Source organism: Leptinotarsa decemlineata, unplaced genomic scaffold (assembly GCF_025532065.1).
Source record: "Leptinotarsa decemlineata unplaced genomic scaffold, Ldec_3_MD MMD2_P_RNA_scaffold_6, whole genome shotgun sequence".
In the NCBI taxonomy this organism is placed as follows: Eukaryota; Metazoa; Arthropoda; class Insecta; order Coleoptera; family Chrysomelidae; genus Leptinotarsa; species Leptinotarsa decemlineata.
In genome coordinates this window covers 17,107,582-17,126,019 of record NW_027412533.1, presented here as the reverse complement: position 1 = coordinate 17,126,019, position 18,438 = coordinate 17,107,582, and the positions used below count along the sequence as shown (strand labels likewise).

Here is an 18,438-nt window from a genome sequence, read left to right as displayed (position 1 = left end):
TGAGTGGGATAAGTTTCCCCACTATACTTTCACATGATGTTAATTTGTATAAATAGAGAATGTCGTTGTGAGAGAGAGCAGTCAGAGTTTCTATAAGTCATCTCTTATTATTTCTAAACGAATTAGTAAAAATGCCGTTTCCAAAAGAGTGGGATGAAAAACCAAAAGTGTGTGTCTACCCAATGATGATAGTGGGGGCTATTGTGTGCTACTTTTGCCTAATAAGTAGACCTAAGGAAAAAATTAATCTTTACACTGGTATGTGCAATGATTGTATGTCGCGGATTCAGCTGTCCCTCCATCTCATCCACCGAAGCGGCCAAAAATAGAATATCGTCAGCAACAGTTACAGTGTCTGAAGTGTTCCGAACCTATAATATCCAATAATATGGGTATTTGTAGAGATATTTGTGCTACCTATGCTGCTATTCCAGCTCCGCTGCTACGTTGTTTGCGTTGTGATACATACACAACGACTTGTTGGAATCATGTATGCACTTCATGTAGAAGTACTTGGGATCTGTTTGAGAAGGTTGGTCAACTCTACCCCAATAGGAGAATTCATTTCCTTCAATGTTGCTGTCTGACACATGATCAACAAATATTGAGGACAAGAATCAAAGAACATTCTACAACGACAGAGACACATCAACACTTTCGATTTTTTTGTTTTATCAATGTCATTGTCTTCTGTTATTAATGAATATATTATTTTGAATCTATTTGTGTTATTTTCTCACATTTTGAAATGCATGCAACAAAGTGTTCCTCTTGAATGACAAAGATCGTCGCATGCGTGAACAGTTTAGTGAAAGAGCGCATTTGCTAGTCAATGAAAGAGTGGGCTAGTTGATGGAAGAGTGCATGCAAAAGCGTATGTGCTAGTCAATGAAAGAGTGAGCTAGTTGATAGAAGAGCGCATGCGTTAGTTTATTTTCTTCTATAAAAGGTGAAGTATCAGTAACATCATCACCTTTCCTATTCACATTCTATTGCTATCACATATCATTCCTCAGACCTAAATAATCATTACCATTAGCTCTATGCCGTTGTTGATTGCTGAAGATGGTTCACCACTTGTTGATATCGATCACACTGGTTTTGAAAATATACCAGTATTAAATTCATCGAGTCAAGATTCGATAAGTAATTTTGATATTAACGACTTTGTTAACTTTGCAAATGTGTCGGAACCAAATGAGCAAATTGTTATTGAAAATCCAATCGTTTCGCAATCATCACCACTCAAACACCCTTCATCTACCCTTCCTCTTGGTGTTGATAAGAAATCTAGAACAATCAAGAGGAAGGTTACTAATGCATCTTCATCGATTGTCACTGACTTCAGAGAAAAGAAACAATCGAAAAGTGTTGTGCGAGAGAAAAAACCCACAACGAAAAGTGACAGATCGAAGAGGAAGCCAAAAGGTTCACCTAAAGCTGAATCGCTATCTTCTTTCAGTCCTCTAAATCGGTTTGGAGATATGAGAAAGAAAGCAAAATTCCGCCTTGTAAAGGCGCAGATGGCTATTGCTGAACTTGAAAAGAATGAGCGGGCTATAAATGCTAATAAGGAAACTCTTCAAGCATTAGATGCTAAGATTGCATTAACGAAGGTTGAATTGGCTAAAATGTGTACGGATGCAGATGAACTCCGTTCAAAAATTGTTAAAGATAATCAATTCAATCAACGTTCGAGAATGCAAGCTCAGGCTGAGCTTGAGGAGTCGACTCAACTTTATGAGACGGCATTATCAATGAGAGATAATTGGCGAAAAGAGTTGGAGACTGCATTTCAAAGTGACGGCGATTAGTTTTGGGAATGATAATGTGTTTTCAATATCGTGAGTTGAAAAATATAAGCGGGAATGGAGTATACAATTAATTTGTTTTGGTATACACAGAACGTTGCGAATGGCTGGGGCAACGTTAACCGCTGCAATATTTTTCAATTCACATACTTATAATTGAAATGAAAACAATAATGAACTTCAACATTACTTTATTCATGAATACAATAGTAGATACATTCAAACCATATTTGATTCATCAATCCAAGAATTTTGTTCGCTAGGAAGGCATAACCACTTTACATATACTTTATTTTTTCTTCTCTTCAACACCTTCTCAATCAGATATACGTCAGAATTCTCGGTTCGTAGTAACTCTTTTTCGTAAAAACATCCTCTAATCAGTTGTTCATTTGTATCTTCAAGATTATAGGTCGTTGGGGTGGTTTTATTAATTTTAACAATTTTGAAGAGCTCCGTGATAAAGTTCAGTAGACTCGGCCCCGATTGAGCGAGACAGACACCCAGGCATCCAACTGTGGTGTACCAGTGACGAACAGTGACGTCACCAGCCAGGCTTACAACTAAATTGTCACGCGAGACAGGTTGTCAGGCATCCAATAGAGCGGCGAACCATTGTCACGCGCAGAGCGTGCATCATAGTGGCGGGAGATTTGATCTGTGGAATAATTCAGAATAAGCGGGTAGGTAATAAGTTATGAAAAAAAAGTTTTGTTGAGGAGTTGAACGCGGGACGTTTGGTATCGTAGCTTTTGAGTATAATCTCATCGCTAGCGAGGTATATTTAAAAGTGAATGCGAATAGTTGGTAGATATGGGTTGTGGTTGATAAGCGCGTTCTGATAAGTTGGAAGAGTGTCTGTTATAAAAACAATGACATACTCACGAATCGGATTAAAGAAAAAAACATGAGGCGGAAAAAACATGTCATACAGGGTGCAAATCAATGTTTATAGGGTGTAAAATGTCAGAGGGTGTATCGGTTCAGCGAACGATTCCCGTGTGTACAGGGTGTCTCAAATACGTCACAAGGCTGTATCGTTTTTGCGTGCGACCGTATTTTTCGTGTGTTTTGACCGTTTTTGTGCGTTTTCGACCGTTTTCGTCCGTTTTCGTCCATTTTCAACCGTTTTTCGTGCGTTTTCGAACGTTTTCCGTATGTTTTCGAACGTTTTCCATATGTTTTCGACCGTTTTTCGTTCGTTTTTCGTGTGACCGTTTTACGTGTTACCGTTTTCCGTACGTTTTTCGTGCGTTTTTGACTATTTACCCAACATGTGTGTGTGTGTGTGTGTGTGTGTGTGTGTGTGTGTGTGTGTGTGTGTGTGTGTGTGTGTGTGTGTGTGTGTGTGTGTGTGTGTGAGTACAGGGTGTTTTATTTAAGGAACATGGTAGGGGGCTCTATCGTTTTAGCATATTTCAATGTTTACAGGTTGTGAAATGTCAGGGAGTGTATCGTTTCAGCGAACGATTCCCGTGTGTACAGGGTGTATCAAATACGTCACAAGGCTGTATCGTTTTTGTGTGCGACCGTTTTTTTCGTATGTTTTCTATCGTTTTCGACCCTTTTCAACCGTTTTTCGTGCGATTTCGATCGTTTTCCGTATGTTTTCGATCGTTTTTCGTTTTTGACCATTTTTCGTGCGACCTTTTCGCGTGCGATTCCCCAACATGTGTGTGTATAGGGTGTTTTATTTAAGGAACATGGCAATGGAGCTCTATCGTTTTAGCCTGTGATTCTTTAATGTGTACAGGGTGTCTCATCATTTAATAAAAAACTCCGTTTCTGACTCATTTATGCTTTGAAGCTTCAGACCTCATAGCGGAACCTTGTGGAATACCCCTGACTAGAGGTAGATGTGTGTAAAATATGTAATATGAGAAGGAGGTGATGACATCAGTATAGAGTAGAGAAAAAATTAGTGCTTTTTGGGGAAAAAATAACGAAACAGCATTACATATGATTGACCCGCTGGGCACCGAATCAGGTTTTTAGAGTTAAGCATATCCATTCGAACATGTGAGCCACAATAAGTCCTTGCGGGTTGCGATGGGGACTCACTGTGGACTTAAACTAGTAGAGTGGAAGGGAGGTAACGATTCCATGTGTGTCAGAAGGACACAGAGTTTCGTCAACTGAGGTACCATCAACAGCTTGAATAACTGTAGGTAAAAATGTATATAGGGTGTCGTTTGAAACAGAATGGTATTTAGCATACCCTTCGTATACGCTGTGTGTGCAGAAATTTGAATCCGGAAAATGGATTTCGTACAAAGTCCTGATGCCGGACCATGTATTGTTATTTACGTGTTAGCTTTTGATAAGAAATCCGTCGGGTAGCGAGTTATCTCGTATAACTTCCTGTTGCTGTGTATGTGTGATAATATGAAATTCATTTGTGCGCGAGTTTGGTGAAGTAAAGTATTCATTTGGTAGAAGTGAAAAACACAGAGGATAATTTGAGGTGAGTTAGATTTTTATTTTAATTATATTACCAAGGTTCGTGACATAAATTGAGGTATAGGAATATTCTGAACATAAATATTTAAATTGATTGATTGAAATTATAAGTAGCATTTTTTGTATTCCAAGAGTGGATAATAATTGAAAAGTTGTTGAAAAACAACAAAAAACTATGAAAAACAACCAACTGAAAGGAGTTTTCATGATAATAATAATTAGTCTTTTTGATTGGTTCATTTGAATTTGGGTGATAGTAATAATAAAAGGTGAAGGTATTCAAAATCACACACTACAAATTAAAACATTTTTTATATTTCCAGTTACAATAATTTCAACACAGAGTGTCAACAACAACAAGTCTTATAAATCGGTTTTTAAAAATTACACAACGAAAATGTCGAGGTGTACATTTTTTTTTCAATAATTTCACTACAAAATTATACAGAGTGACACCAACAAGTTTCGTAATGACACCAACAAGTCTTGTAAATCAGTTTAAAGAACCACAAAAAATGTTAGAGTGTACAATTAACAACATTTTTCAATAACTCCTCAACAAAATAATACAGAGTGACACAACAAACCTTGTACATCAGTTTTTGAACTCCACTATAAAATTCATAACATCAATATAAAAATTATACAGAGTGACAAAAATAGGTTTGTAAAAATTTTTTTTTTGGAAATCCCATTATGTCTGAAAATTGAAAAAATCACCAACATATTGAGAATGAGTGATTTCGAAATGTTAATATTGTAGATATTTGAGTCATACGAAGAAAGGTGTGCATATATGTGGGTGTATTTGTTAACACTGTACACCTTGATGAAGAATTGATAATATTTGAATAAAACAAAACATAATAGTGTTTTTATTGGCCACCATCAATCTTTAAATGGATAATAAATAGTGTTTTCAGCTACATGGCGAGTTTTTATTCAAATATTGGTAATTTCAATTAAAATTTTTTATTTTTTTGATCCATAAGGTACAGAATCGAAATTTTTAACACGTTTTCGTTTGGTAAAGTTGGTTCTAAAGACTTTTGTTACATCTTTTGTGATGACAGAGTGATCAGGATTTCTTAAAATATTTTTTGTTGTTATATACTCGTCGGAAGCGTTTTCGTTGATAACCATGTCTCTGAGTTTTTCAAAATTAACTTGCTTATACGTGTTATAATTCAAGGTGATCCCTTCGACTTTGATTATATCAAATGTTTTATTTCGCATTGGGGAATATACACAATATGCGTATAATTTTGGACCACCAGAGACAAAGTCTGTTATGTAGCTACCATTTCCATATTCAGACAATTCATCAGTCATTTCATCTAAAAAACTACCTGAAGGTACATCATACATTCCGGGACGTGAAATATAAATATCTGTGTCGTGATACAAAACTCTTATATCTAGTTTTTCCAAATATTTATATAATTCTAGTCTTGCTTGGGCTGTAGTATATGCAGCCAGCACAACGTTAACAGTTGGAAAAGGCTTATAAGCTTCATCTTTGAAAGTCCAATTGACAATTAAAGTGTTTTCATTCATTGGAAAAATGCTGTTCACTTCAATGAATGGTTTTGATAACATGTCAAAAAGTTCAGCAGCCTCAAAAACTATGGAAGTTTTTTGTTGGTTTTCCCTTTGACCTAATTTTCCCCAAAAACTTGTTATAACACTTTCGCCAATTTGTCGACGTCCTGGATTGAATTCAATTTCTTTGGCACACAAGGTAACACCCTCTTTGTCATAGTAATCTTGAATATATTTATTTTTTTGTTGTTCTGATATACAATCGGAGGGCCAACCTGAAGCTTGTTGTTTGATTTTCAAAAACTTGGAAATATATTCAGAAAATAGACCGCCTGACTTGATAGCAGGGTCATATTGTACAACTTTGTATTTCCAGATTTCATAGATTTCCATGAGTTTGTACCCTTTTTCCAAAGCTTTTAAAACCTCATCTATCACCCAAGTACCGGAGGGAGCCCGTTCTTCTTCACATATGTGAGTACATTCAACAGCCATATGTTCACAACACGATCGACAAAGGGGAAACATCAATTTGCCATTCATTTTCACCGGTAATACGGGGTGATATAGGTTTTGAGGAGGAAGAACTTTACATTTTATAATTCCATCAACGTTATTTAAATTTAAAGTATTACATTCTTCCCCAACAAAAACTTTCGGGTGTCCTACAGGGTACTTTCCGTATTTATTTATGAATGGATAGGGGCCATCCATAAAGTACGTCACACGTTAATGGGGAGGGAGGGTATCACCGAAGTGTGACATCGTGTGACAAGGGGTATGGGGGGTCAATAGTTTTGTGACGTCACATGTTAAAATTTAAAATACTAAAACGCAAAGTTTGGATGTGAATTGAAAATTTTAAAAATTTACGAACTTGATATATATTTATTAATAAGTTAGCATTCTTGCTATGAGATAATCTCTCATGCAACGTCATTTAACTTCTAGAGCGGCGTTGTAATACAAGTGAGATTCTCAAATTCACGAGAATTTTGAATGGTAAGGATTTAAATAGGTTTAAGTCGTCGGCGAGTGCTCGCTCGCTTTTCTATCGTTCCGCCCGTCGGTTGTTTGCGAGACCTTCGACCAAGTGCTACCTCACGCTCTGGCGCAGTGACTTCAATACATTCCTATTGTTTATTTCGCGATTGACTTTTGCCGAGTGACAGTGATAGTTTTCTCAGTTTAATTGTTTTAACAATTTTAATTTATTAAATTATTTTAAAATGAACAAAAAGATTGATTTAGGTAGTCTTTACCGCAGATTATTCGATGCCTATAGTGCAGCTTATGCTGACAAAAAAAACAAATCATACAAGAAGAAGTTAACGCCTTATGGAAAAATTTAAAAAATAATGATAACATTGAAGATGAGACAGAATCAAAAATTAAAGAATTACAAGTGAAATTGACCAAAAAAAGGGGGACACTTTTGAGTTTTTTCTCAAAGAATCCTTCTTCATCAAAGGCATTAGCACTAGTAAAGCCACAAGACAGTAAAGTAAGTTCAAAATTTATAATACAACTAATTAGGCTAAATCAGTTAAACATCTTTAATTTAGATTATTATAAAATAGTCCGTAATTACATCTTTCTATCTCTGTTTGTTCGGAATTTCGCTTGACATTTAATACTCGCGGTTGTTCATTTTATTTAATATATTACATGTTTACTTTTAATTACAGGAGGACACTGAACTGAGTAATTCAGAAGAAATTAAAAATGTTATGACAGAACCAAGTAGATGTCAATCACTTCAAATAGTAGCTAAACCAACACCTAGTCAACACGCTTCGAAGAATAAAATTATTGTACTCGAATCTGAGCTCAATAGCTTAGTATTAGCACGTGATGCTGGTATAGCGACAGATGATGCTACCAAAAAAATAACAACATTACGAAAAGATATTCAAGCAGAAAAGACCTCATTGAAAAGAAAAATCGACGCAGCGAAACGCCAAAAAAAAAGTCGTGATACTAAAAAACAAAAAATTTTAGAACTGTGTGAAAATAATCCTGATGTAGCAACTGCTCTTAAACTTCGAAATACTTTTGGTCGGCCTAGAGTTGAGGAAAATCAATCCGGTTTACTTGAAGTAATAAAATCAATTGCTCTTTTTGGTGGCGCAGCTGATGATCGCCGTCGTACTGAAGTTATAAGATGTTGTAAGACATTAGACGACTTGCAAGCTGAACTATTTAAGCAAGGCTATACTATCAGTCGCTCAGGATTGTATTTGAGACTTTTTCCCAAGCGAGTAAATTCAGAGGAAGGTAAAAAACATGTCGTAACCGTTCCTGTCAAGCTTTGTAAACCAGACTCTACGATACATTCAAAGCATAAAGATGGCAAATTTTGTACCGCTACTATACGAAATCTTGAATCTGTAGCTTCAATTTTGGGTCCAGATCAAGTTTTTTTTTTATCGATGGATGATAAAGCACGTGTACCTTTAGGCATTACAGCAGCTAACGCTCAAGCACCAATGTTAATGCATCTTGATTACCGTGTCCAATTGCCAGATCATGATTTTGTAGTCGCCGAGAAACATAAACTTATTCCATCTGTTTATGCGGGCATTCTAATGAAAAAAGAATAAAAATTTCAGCTATAAAACATTTTAAAGATTTTGATTTAGATGCAATTTTTATAGCTACAAATGCCCCAGGAAGAAGTGCATTTAACAGAGTCGAACGACGCATGGCACCTCTTAGTCGTGAACTTACTGGTGTAATATTAAATCATGATGATTTTGGGTCACATCTCGATTCAAGTAATCGAACTATTGATTTGGAGCTAGAAAAACGGAACTTTGAAAGTGCAGGAAATGTGTTAGCTGATATTTGGAGCAAATTAGTCATTGATGAATTTCCTGTAGTTGCCGAATATGTTGTACCAACTGATACCAGACTCGAAGCTAATCTTGCTATGACGTTGAAAAATAATGCTACTTGGTATGCTAATCACGTACGTGAGTCACAATATTTTTTACAAATTGTAAAATGCGAGACTATCACATGTTGCCCAGTACGACGTTCTAGTCTTTGGCAATTATTAAAAGGAGGATTCTTACCACCACCTGTGTTGATTAAACAAAAATCAAATGGTTATGTAGTCGCAGGAAGTGATGACAACGAGGCTAAGTTTGCTCCATTATTACTACAATTGTCATTAAATCTCCGAGCATCATCCTATCTGAAACAAGTTCCATACGATAGTTATTGCCCTAGTGTCGAGTCATACATATTTAAAAGATCGTGTAGCGTATGTAGTTTATATTTTTCCTCATATAAAGCCGCTAATCAACACAAACAATCACATAAAAAACAAGAAATGTTACCTATAGCGAAAATTCGTCCTCAAAGAATTGCGGCTAGACGTGCCCGAGAAATTCTCTGTTTAATGAATGATGATGATGCTTTATGGATGGAAGAGAATGATGTCGACACTAAGGATGTTCCTGACGTTCAAATTCAGAACGAAAATGATTTACCAGTAATATGATATAAAAGAGTGGATCCAAAGTCCATGGACACTCGATAATTAAATTTTTTATCTTTAATTAATATAATTAATCGTTTATCATTTTCTCACTAGTCGTTTGTTTTTTCGGTTTTATGAAATGTTGGACTTTATATTGATTTTATTAGATTATTATTTAATAAAAATAAGTAAAAAATGAAAATAGCTGTTTTCTCTCGATTATTTTTAAATACATACATAAATTTAAAAAATGTGTGACGTCACATCAGGAGGGGGGGGGTTATAAAAATGTGACAACCTGTGACAAGGACGGGGGAAGGGGTTCAAAAGTCCTAAAATTCGTGTGACGTACTTTATGGATGGCCCCATATAGGCTGCACACATCGACGTACTTGATTTTTTCACCTTCTTTGCATTTGTAATATAATTTCGTAGCATCAGTTCGGCCAACATAGAAAGCATCACGGGGATTCAAAGGTAATTGAGCGAGTAGGGGGTGTTTTTCGGTGAAAATACACAATTCTGGATTTTCCAAAAGCTCTTTTCGAAAAGAACACTCCCATTTTTCTATGACTTCATAGTCAAGTTGTCGCAAACGTGCAGTTTTCGCCAAGGTTGCCTCAAAACGCATTTCTATAGTAACAGTAGGGTCTTCGAAAGTATGGTCATTGCGTTTGTATTTCATACATTTAGGACATCCGTGGAAATAACAACCATGAAACTCGAAAATTTGTTTTGTTTTCTCACAGAAACCATCCACTTTCATATTGAATATGGATGCTTCAGACCCTCGACCAGCATGCTGAATCTTAATACCTCTTTGTCTTTCTTCCCACAGCAGCCATTGGACGGCTATTTTCGACTGATTGTTACACCATCTTTATCCATTTTTAGGTATAAGACCTATGGTATTGGGTTTCAAAAAGTTTCTCCTGAATATTTTGTTACACGTCCCTGGTAATGTAATGGCCTCTGTGAAAGGATCTACGCCGCCTTCTTGTGTCATCAGTTCTCTGAACTTGACACATGCTCGAGACAATATATCCACATAACTTTGACAATATTCCACCAGTTCTTTCTGAAAGTCAAAGACATAGCCTAGTTCAGATAATTGTTTATGCCATTCAATGAGTTGTTTTTTAGTGTCCTTGTCTTCTCCGAGATTGGTTGTATATTTGATTGATTCTGGGTCATAATATCCTAGAGCAGGTAGTGGTCCAACATAAATCCAGTTTTCAGCTTTATTGAAAAGGTGTGGGAAGTAACCCTTCTTTACACCATCCAGCCCAAAAGCCTTGGGTAATTTAGCTAAAGGCATCGGGAAATAATTGAGCGAGTCGATAAATCTCACATTTTCTACAGACATCAACAACAGTTTCGTTCCCTGGGTTATCAACTCTGGTTTCAGATTTGTTGATGTCAGGAAATAGTTCAGAAGGAATTGGTTGTCATATAGACCTGAAGCATGTCCAACAACAATAATTTGTTTGAATTGTACACGTTGATTCATTACGTACTCCATGAACCGGTCCACAGGTTGTATCTTCAAAACTTGTTTCCTGACACCACAACAGCATACTTTTATGTTTGTACCCAGACAATTTTCACAGTGTTGTTGATATACACACAGATTGGGTTTATGTCGTAAAGATCCATCTGATAATATTTCTTCTTGAGTACTTTCCAGGTCGTAAAATATGAAAAGTACTCTTGACATTGATGGTTTGCCATTATCCACAGACATGAAGCATTTGTGTGGAGTAGCTTTGAATTCTTTACATAGTTTACAAAAAACTTCCCCACAAACATGTTGTCTGTTTTTAGGAACAGTTTTAAGGCACTTTTCACAACACCTTATCTGTTCACAGATCTTGGCAGTTTTATGATTGTCAAAACATTCTTGGCCCCTAAAACCTCTGTTACAAGCGGTACATAATATTTTCTTTTCGTTGTGGCAGGGTGGGCTTTGCTGACATGCTGGACAAGTTTGGTTACACTTGTGTTTCTCCTTATGATCGAAGGGTACGTGGCATGCTTCACAGTAATTCTTACAACAGAATGCAGCAGTCAGCGAAACTATTACATTGTAGTGGTTATTGTGATGTAAGAGGTTGATTTTTTTAGTCCCGCCAACACCCTCGTAAATAACAGTGCGACCTTTATTTCCATATTCATATACTGTGATTGTGTAATCTGACAAATAATCCTGGAATTTTTTGAGTTCGCTTATGCCGCCACCCTCTTTAGGTATATCCACACCACTCTTCTTCAACAAATCTAGGGTAAGACACGTTTGCACATTCATGACCTCTCGGATTTTTTTCTTATCTGTGGCTTTGTCTGCATATGCTTTAGCAACCACCAAAGCTCTAGCAAGACAAAGATGGTCATTATTTTTAATCACTATAATTCCCTGGCGTTTGGCACATTCTTCGTCGAATGTATTATATTTTCCTTGACCTTTGGGTATTTTCATAGTAGTAGCCCCAAGACAAAAAGTCTCAGTGTCTAAACCTGTCGAGTTCGACTGATAAACAGAGCATATCATATTCCATATGTCCTCATACGATACTTCGGAAACGGGCTTGAATTGTAACCATCCTTCACCACGGCTAAACTCTTTCGAGCAAAATGTAAAACCGACTTGGTCCGTAACTTCTGCATCTTGTGTTACTTCTTGTACAATCTCTTTTATGCTATTTTTCGTACAAATAAGAGGGTCTACACCCTTGGGTGCGGGTTTGAGTTTGAACTCTAAAGTTCTACCAACCAAATTGAATTTACGAATTTTCTTCACCGTATCTTTAACAATTAAAAATTTCTCCATTTTTGAAAATTTTTGAGAAATTTAAAATTCTACTCGAAGCGCGATCTTATCAGAAGATACTGTAAGAGCACAATGAGCTCATCCCTAGCGCGCTATCATTTTCATGAAGATAAAAAGTGGGCGTGGTCTAAAGATGTCATGTGATTATTTTCTCGAAAGTGTTTTAACCTAAATTACCGAATATTAGTATATATATATATATATATATATATATATATATATATATATATATATATATATATATATATATATATATATATATATATATATATATATATATATATATATATGTATATATATAGATGGGGTCAAAATATCACCAGTACTTCATATAACTTTTTTTCCTAAAAGTCTTCGTAACCAAGTTACGGGCCCTCGAAGTTACAAAATGAAAAATGTTTTTCTTTGATAACTTTTCAAGTGAATATTCAAAATCATCCAAATTTTGGTAATTGACTAAACAAATGAATTCCGTCGATGAGCTTTCATGCAGGAGTCAGTTGTTTTGCTACAAAGTCAGGAACGGACTACCCCCGATGGTCCACACCCCAAAACTTTGAAATGACAGATATTTTTCAATATTTTTCAACAAAATAAGGTTACTTGGAAAATTTTATGAATAAAAGTACTCGTGTGGAAAGTCGATCGGAGCAACGAGTCTTGATAAAAATGTAGTTCTACTCGACGACATCAAACCCGCTCGTCCACCATTATTTGAAATGAATAATTATCAAAGCAGAAATAATAATGATAACGTTAATTCAACAACATTTATAACAGGAATAATACAAAGTATGCTAAAATGAAGTCGTAAACAAAAAGTACAGTACCTATATGGAAGTTTAAGTCACAATTGTGATAGCAGATATTTTTTCAAAAGAAATATCTAGTTCTGTAGATTCGTGGTGTTTTTAAACTAACAAGCTACTCTACTATGAAATATCGAATTCATTCCATATTTTGTATGTACATAATACGTGTGGAATAATCACGTTTCGTGTTGATCAGTAATCTGAATCTCATGAAACTCAACATTCGAATGTTTCAAATTCTTCTTCACAGCTAAACTGTTGAGGAGTTTCACTGATAATTATAATTTTATGGGAGAAATTCTTTAACACGACTCTAAATTTAGCTGAAAAAACGCACATCGGAAAAAATATTTACTATACTAATAAAAAGCATACGAATGAACTACAAAAACGGCTGAACATGATCAGGTGAAAAATATCCAGGGAATAATTATGTTCCATTTCTTTCACAGATGTTGACAAAAAAACCTTTTAGAAAGTTTTGATAAAAAATGAGAAACTGGAATGCGATTTTGTTTTGTTGAGTGGTGCGTTGTCATATGACTATCATTGTATTGTCAATATTCTATAGGATATTTTGAATTTTTTTGATATGGCCGAACAGTTTACATTCAATGAATATGCAGATATGCATGTATTTTATGGACGAGCATTTTGTAATGCTGCAGAAGCTCGTCGTCTGTATTCCGAGCATTTTCCCAATCGAACGGTACCGTCAAGAGAAACATTCGAGCGTGTCGATCGCAGCTTGAGGGAGATAGGTATGTAATAATTGATAATTAATTTGAGCACGTTGTTTTATTTCGATATTATTGTAGGTACAGTTTTGCCAAAACGAGGTGGTGAGGGCGCTCCTAGGACTGTACGTACCGTTGTATTGGAGGAAAATATTTTGGAAGCCGTCGCTGATGATCCTTCAATGAGCATCAGAAATCTATCAGAACAGTTCCATACATCCAAGTCCACTATTCATAGAATAATTAGGGAACAACTGCTCCACCCATTTCACATCCAGAAGGTACATGCCATGACACCTCAAGATTTTCCAGCACGACTGGAATATGCCAATTGGTTCATGGATAGGCAAAGAGAGGATATGACTTTTATTAATCGAGTTTTATTCACTGATGAAGCAGGTTTCAGTAGAGATGGAGTTATCAACTCTCATAATCTCCATATATGGGCCGAAGAAAATCCCCATGGGATATTGCAAACCAAACACCAACGGAAATTCAACGTGAATGTTTGGGCTGGTATCATAGAAAACCATCTTATAGGACCATTCGTTCTACAGGACCGATTGAATGGAGAACGTTATTTGGAGTTCATTCAGAACGATTTGAATGGACTTTTGGAACATGTTCCATTGCAAACCCGAAGAGATATGTGGTTTATGCATAATGGCGCTCCTCCTCATTTTAGTTTGATTGTGCGTGACCATCTGAACCATATTTTCCACAATAGATGGATTGGTAGAGGTGGGCCATATTCATGGCCATCGCGGTCTCCGGATTTAAATCCATTGGATTTCTTTCTGTGGGGGCATCTAAAAAGCCTTGTTTACGCTACACCTATTCACACAAGAGATGCATTGTTGAATAGAATAACATTACATTGTGAAGCCATACGAAACGACCCTGGAATGCTATTTCAAGTACAGAGAGGGTGTCTTCGCAGACTAAGAAAATGTATAGAGAGAGAAGGTGGTCATATCGAGCAGTTTCTGTAGCGGATTTTTCATTTCTGTTTGCTCTTGAGGCTCTTGAGTTTCGTTAGTTAAACGTGTTTGCATTATAAAAATTCGTTATGAACATTTTACCTATCATTTCCATTTTCCTTAAAAACTAATATTTTCGAATAATGGTAGACATCTCAGGATAAATGTTGTTGAATTAACGTTATCATTATTATTTCTGCTTTGATAATTATTCATTTCAAATAATGGTGGACGAGCGGGTTTGATGTCGTCGAGTGAAACTACATTTTTATCAAGGCTCGTTGCTCCGATCGACTTTCCACACGAGTACTTTTATTCATAAAATTGTCCAAGTAACCTTAATTTGTTGAAAAATATTGAAAAATATCTGTCATTTCAAAGTTTTGGGGTGTGGACCATCGGGGGTAGTCCGTTCCTGATTTTGTAGCAAAACAACTGACTCCTGCATGAAAGCTCATCGAAGGAATTCATTTGTTTAGTCAATTACCAAAATTTGGATGAATTTGAATATTCACTTGAAAAGTTATCAAAGAAAAACATTTTTCATTTTGTAACTTCGAGGGCCCGTTACTTGGTAACGAAGGATTTCAGGAAAAAAAGTTATATGAAGTACTGGTGATATTTTGACCCCATCTATACATTCCCGAGAGGAAAAGAGGAAGTCCAGGAACACCCTGTATATATATATATATATATATATGTATATATATATATATATATATATATATATATATATATATATATATATATATATATATATATATATATATATATATATTATCGCTCTCTTAAAATGATTCTCGGGTGTAGACAGGCAACTTTGTTCGAGTTATCACTTGTCGTTTTACAGCTATAAATATCCTTTAGAATTCATTCCGGAAAAATATTATGCATGTTATGTGTACTTGATTATAAATTTCAGAAATTCATTTTGTGTTGTGGTTTTTAGATTCTGGACGAGTTTATTACGCAGGGTGTGGCCACATCGAAAGTTGAGCGTTGGCTTAGTCCATTATGAGGGGGGTTTCTGTCAAAGTTCCAGTAAATACGACGAATTCATTTTACACGAGGTGTGGTCGCATCAAAAAGTTGGATATGACGACACGGATTACAGGTTTTGACAAGTTCAAGGTAAATATTTTGCTATTTCTGTGTGACCTATTTTTTCGATTTTTTCATATCAAAGTTTTCATCTGTTGTGAAACCACTTCACAATACTCGGTGAATCGAGTTATCGTGTGTGGTTTAAAGCGATAAATATTCTCATGAATAATATTGGGTCTTTTATCTCGATTATAAATTTCAGAAACTAAAACTACATTCAGGACGAATTTATCAAGTAGGGCGTGGTCACATCGAAAGTTGACACACAGTTTTCACAATTCCATCTTTCGTTATTCCAAGTTCATAGTCATCAAAATTGATACGATTATAATATATATAGGAATATAAAACTATCTTCAAATACAGTTGCATGAATGCACATCAAGCATTTTGTCGTAGTACGGTGACCGTGGGCAAAGTTACAACTTCAGCATAATATGAATGTTTATAAATATTAGGGAAGGTCAAGATCATCAACAGGTATTGAGGAATTCGGTGTCCAAAGCTTTCGGAATACAATGCAAATAATTTTCTTCATGACTATTCGTTCAATATTAAATATTATTACTTCAAAATATATCGAAATCATAACACGTTTGCGATTGATATATCAGTTACATTTGGAAAGTGAGTTTCAGTTTGGAGAAATAATAGCCCACACATGATGGAAATTTTGCCATAGTGTGGTGAAAATCGTATTGAAAATTCTACGAAATATAAGCGCATATATACAGAGTGAATCAATATTTGAAATACGTCGTTTGGAACCCCTCATAACCATTCTCTCTCTCTCGAAATTTGGCAGAAATAATGCTGAGTCGTATTGTGGAGTTAACGTTCGAAATTGGGGAAAGTGAAGTATTCAACAGTTTTGCGTGCGACGGTTTTGCGTGCGTTTTCGACCGTTTTACGTGCCTTCATTCGTTATCATTTCGTCGTTATTGTCGTTTTTTTTTTCCTATTTCAATATGATAGTCATTTATCACTTAACGCGTTTCGCTAACGAAGTATGTATCATCAGGAAATGACTAAAGTTCACGATTTGTCATATGAAGGTTCGTTTTGCGAATTTTCAGACTCCTGAACCGAACCTTGTGGAACAATCAGCCTAACTTGTGTTACAGAGTGGTGTCGTCAGCCAATCAGAATGGAGAAATCAAATATCAGTAGAATGATGGTGCTGGATGAAATTGATGTGAAGAATGTGGGTCGAATAATAATAATAATAGTGATAAAACATTAAAACTCAAATTGTGTTACAGAGTGGTGTCGGTCAGCCAATCAGAATGGAGGAATCAAATATCGGTCGAATAATTGTGTTAGATGATATTGAACTGGGGAATGTGGGTCGAAAAATAATAATGATAGTGATAAAACATTAAAACTTTGAAAGTGACGTAGTCAGCGTGGGAGATGGTGGCGTGGTAGAAAATGTGTGAGGATTTGTGGAAATAAATAGTGTCACGTATCATGACACGTTCAGCCATTGAAGCCTTCATGATGCTGTAAAAAATTGTCCAATCGATTGTTTTCTCGCTTGGACACGACCGTTGAAATCGAAAACGGGAGAATGAATTTGAAATTTCGATTTTGGTGAGAGTAAGATCCCATCTCAGCCAAGTCCATCTGCCACAGATCATCCAGTCCTTTGATAATTGTACGACGTCGAGGAAATTTTTTTCTAATTGGTTTATGCAGTTCACGGACAAAGTTGAATCTTGTCTTTGGAAGCCAACTGCAGCTCACGGACAAGTTGAATCTTGTCTTTGGAAGCCATATGAAGACTGATGGATGAGATTATCAAACTTGTTATTTTATTATGGTGATGCGAAAACTACATCTTGTTGATTTTCATGATATCAGCTTGTATCTTCGCTAAATCCGAATTTATTTTGGAAATTTGTTTGGAAATATCACCGTGAAAATGCTCCATCATGTCGTTTTGTTCAATTTTCAACATTTCGTTATGCGAATAAACCAAATCGGTGATTTCTGTTATTTTCTCTAGCAAATTTTCCCTATCAAATTTGCTCGAATATTTTCAATATTTCTTACAAATTGCTGATTGAATTTTTTGAAACGCGCCACCACCTCGTTATTGCGTACCATATTTGTTTGTACCATTTAATCTAAATTGGTATTGAGTGTTTGAAATTCAGTGTCGAATCGTTTGTTTACATTCTCCTGTTTTTTTGAATGTCATTACTCATTTTTGTTACTTTATCATTAACTTGAGTTATTTGATGTTGATATTGTTCAATTTGTTTTCGCATTTTTGCCAGATTTTCATTTACTTGGGCCATTTGTTTTCGATGTCGGCCGCTTTGATTCTGTATAGTTGCATCAATTTTTTCTCAACTTCATCCATGTACTCTTTGTTGACCGCATCTGATGCATTTATAGGTCTCTTCACATTAAACAATTTTAAATAATCAAAATCAATGTTGCCTTCGGGTGTATGTATCAAACCTCCACTTCTGCCTACAGCTGATGTCGTAGAATGCTTTCGCTTCCTATTTGAGCAACGTTCGAACTTGCCAATAGTCATGATGCAAATATGACACACATCAATATGATTTCAATAATATGTGCTTTTTTTCAACGTGATCAAGGTGTTCAAAAATGAACGTTTTATCGCATCAAATTTTTGTCATTTTTTTGATACGTTTTTTGGGAAG

At 35.7% G+C, this 18,438-nt stretch overlaps 1 protein-coding gene and 1 long non-coding RNA gene across 4 annotated transcripts in view; both read left to right on the top strand.

The window, feature by feature from the left end:
- Window positions 1–4,120: 4,120 nt before the first annotated feature.
- Window positions 4,121–18,438, top strand: part of LOC141480182 (uncharacterized) — a 33,636-nt gene continuing 19,318 nt past the window's right edge. For 2 of the 3 annotated variants that reach the window (XR_012464221.1, XR_012464222.1), the window contains exons 1-2: window positions 4,126–4,275; window positions 15,606–15,787. This is a non-coding gene — a long non-coding RNA (uncharacterized lncRNA). Of the gene's footprint in view, window positions 4,276–15,605; window positions 15,788–18,438 lie in introns of all 3 variants that reach the window. The other variant, XR_012464220.1, reaches the window with a different exon arrangement.
- On the top strand, window positions 7,121–8,416 carry LOC111510519 (uncharacterized). The gene is made up of 2 exons (XM_023166442.2): window positions 7,121–7,317; window positions 7,502–8,416. The coding sequence occupies exon 2, from the start codon at window positions 7,544–7,546 to the stop codon at window positions 8,414–8,416; it is 873 nt and encodes a 290-aa protein (XP_023022210.2). The 5' UTR covers window positions 7,121–7,317; window positions 7,502–7,543.

Coding starts and splice junctions, on each gene's coding strand:
- LOC111510519 (XM_023166442.2), top strand. CDS start 7,544: ATGACAGAACCAAGTAGATGTCAATCACTTCAAATAGTAGCTAAACCA.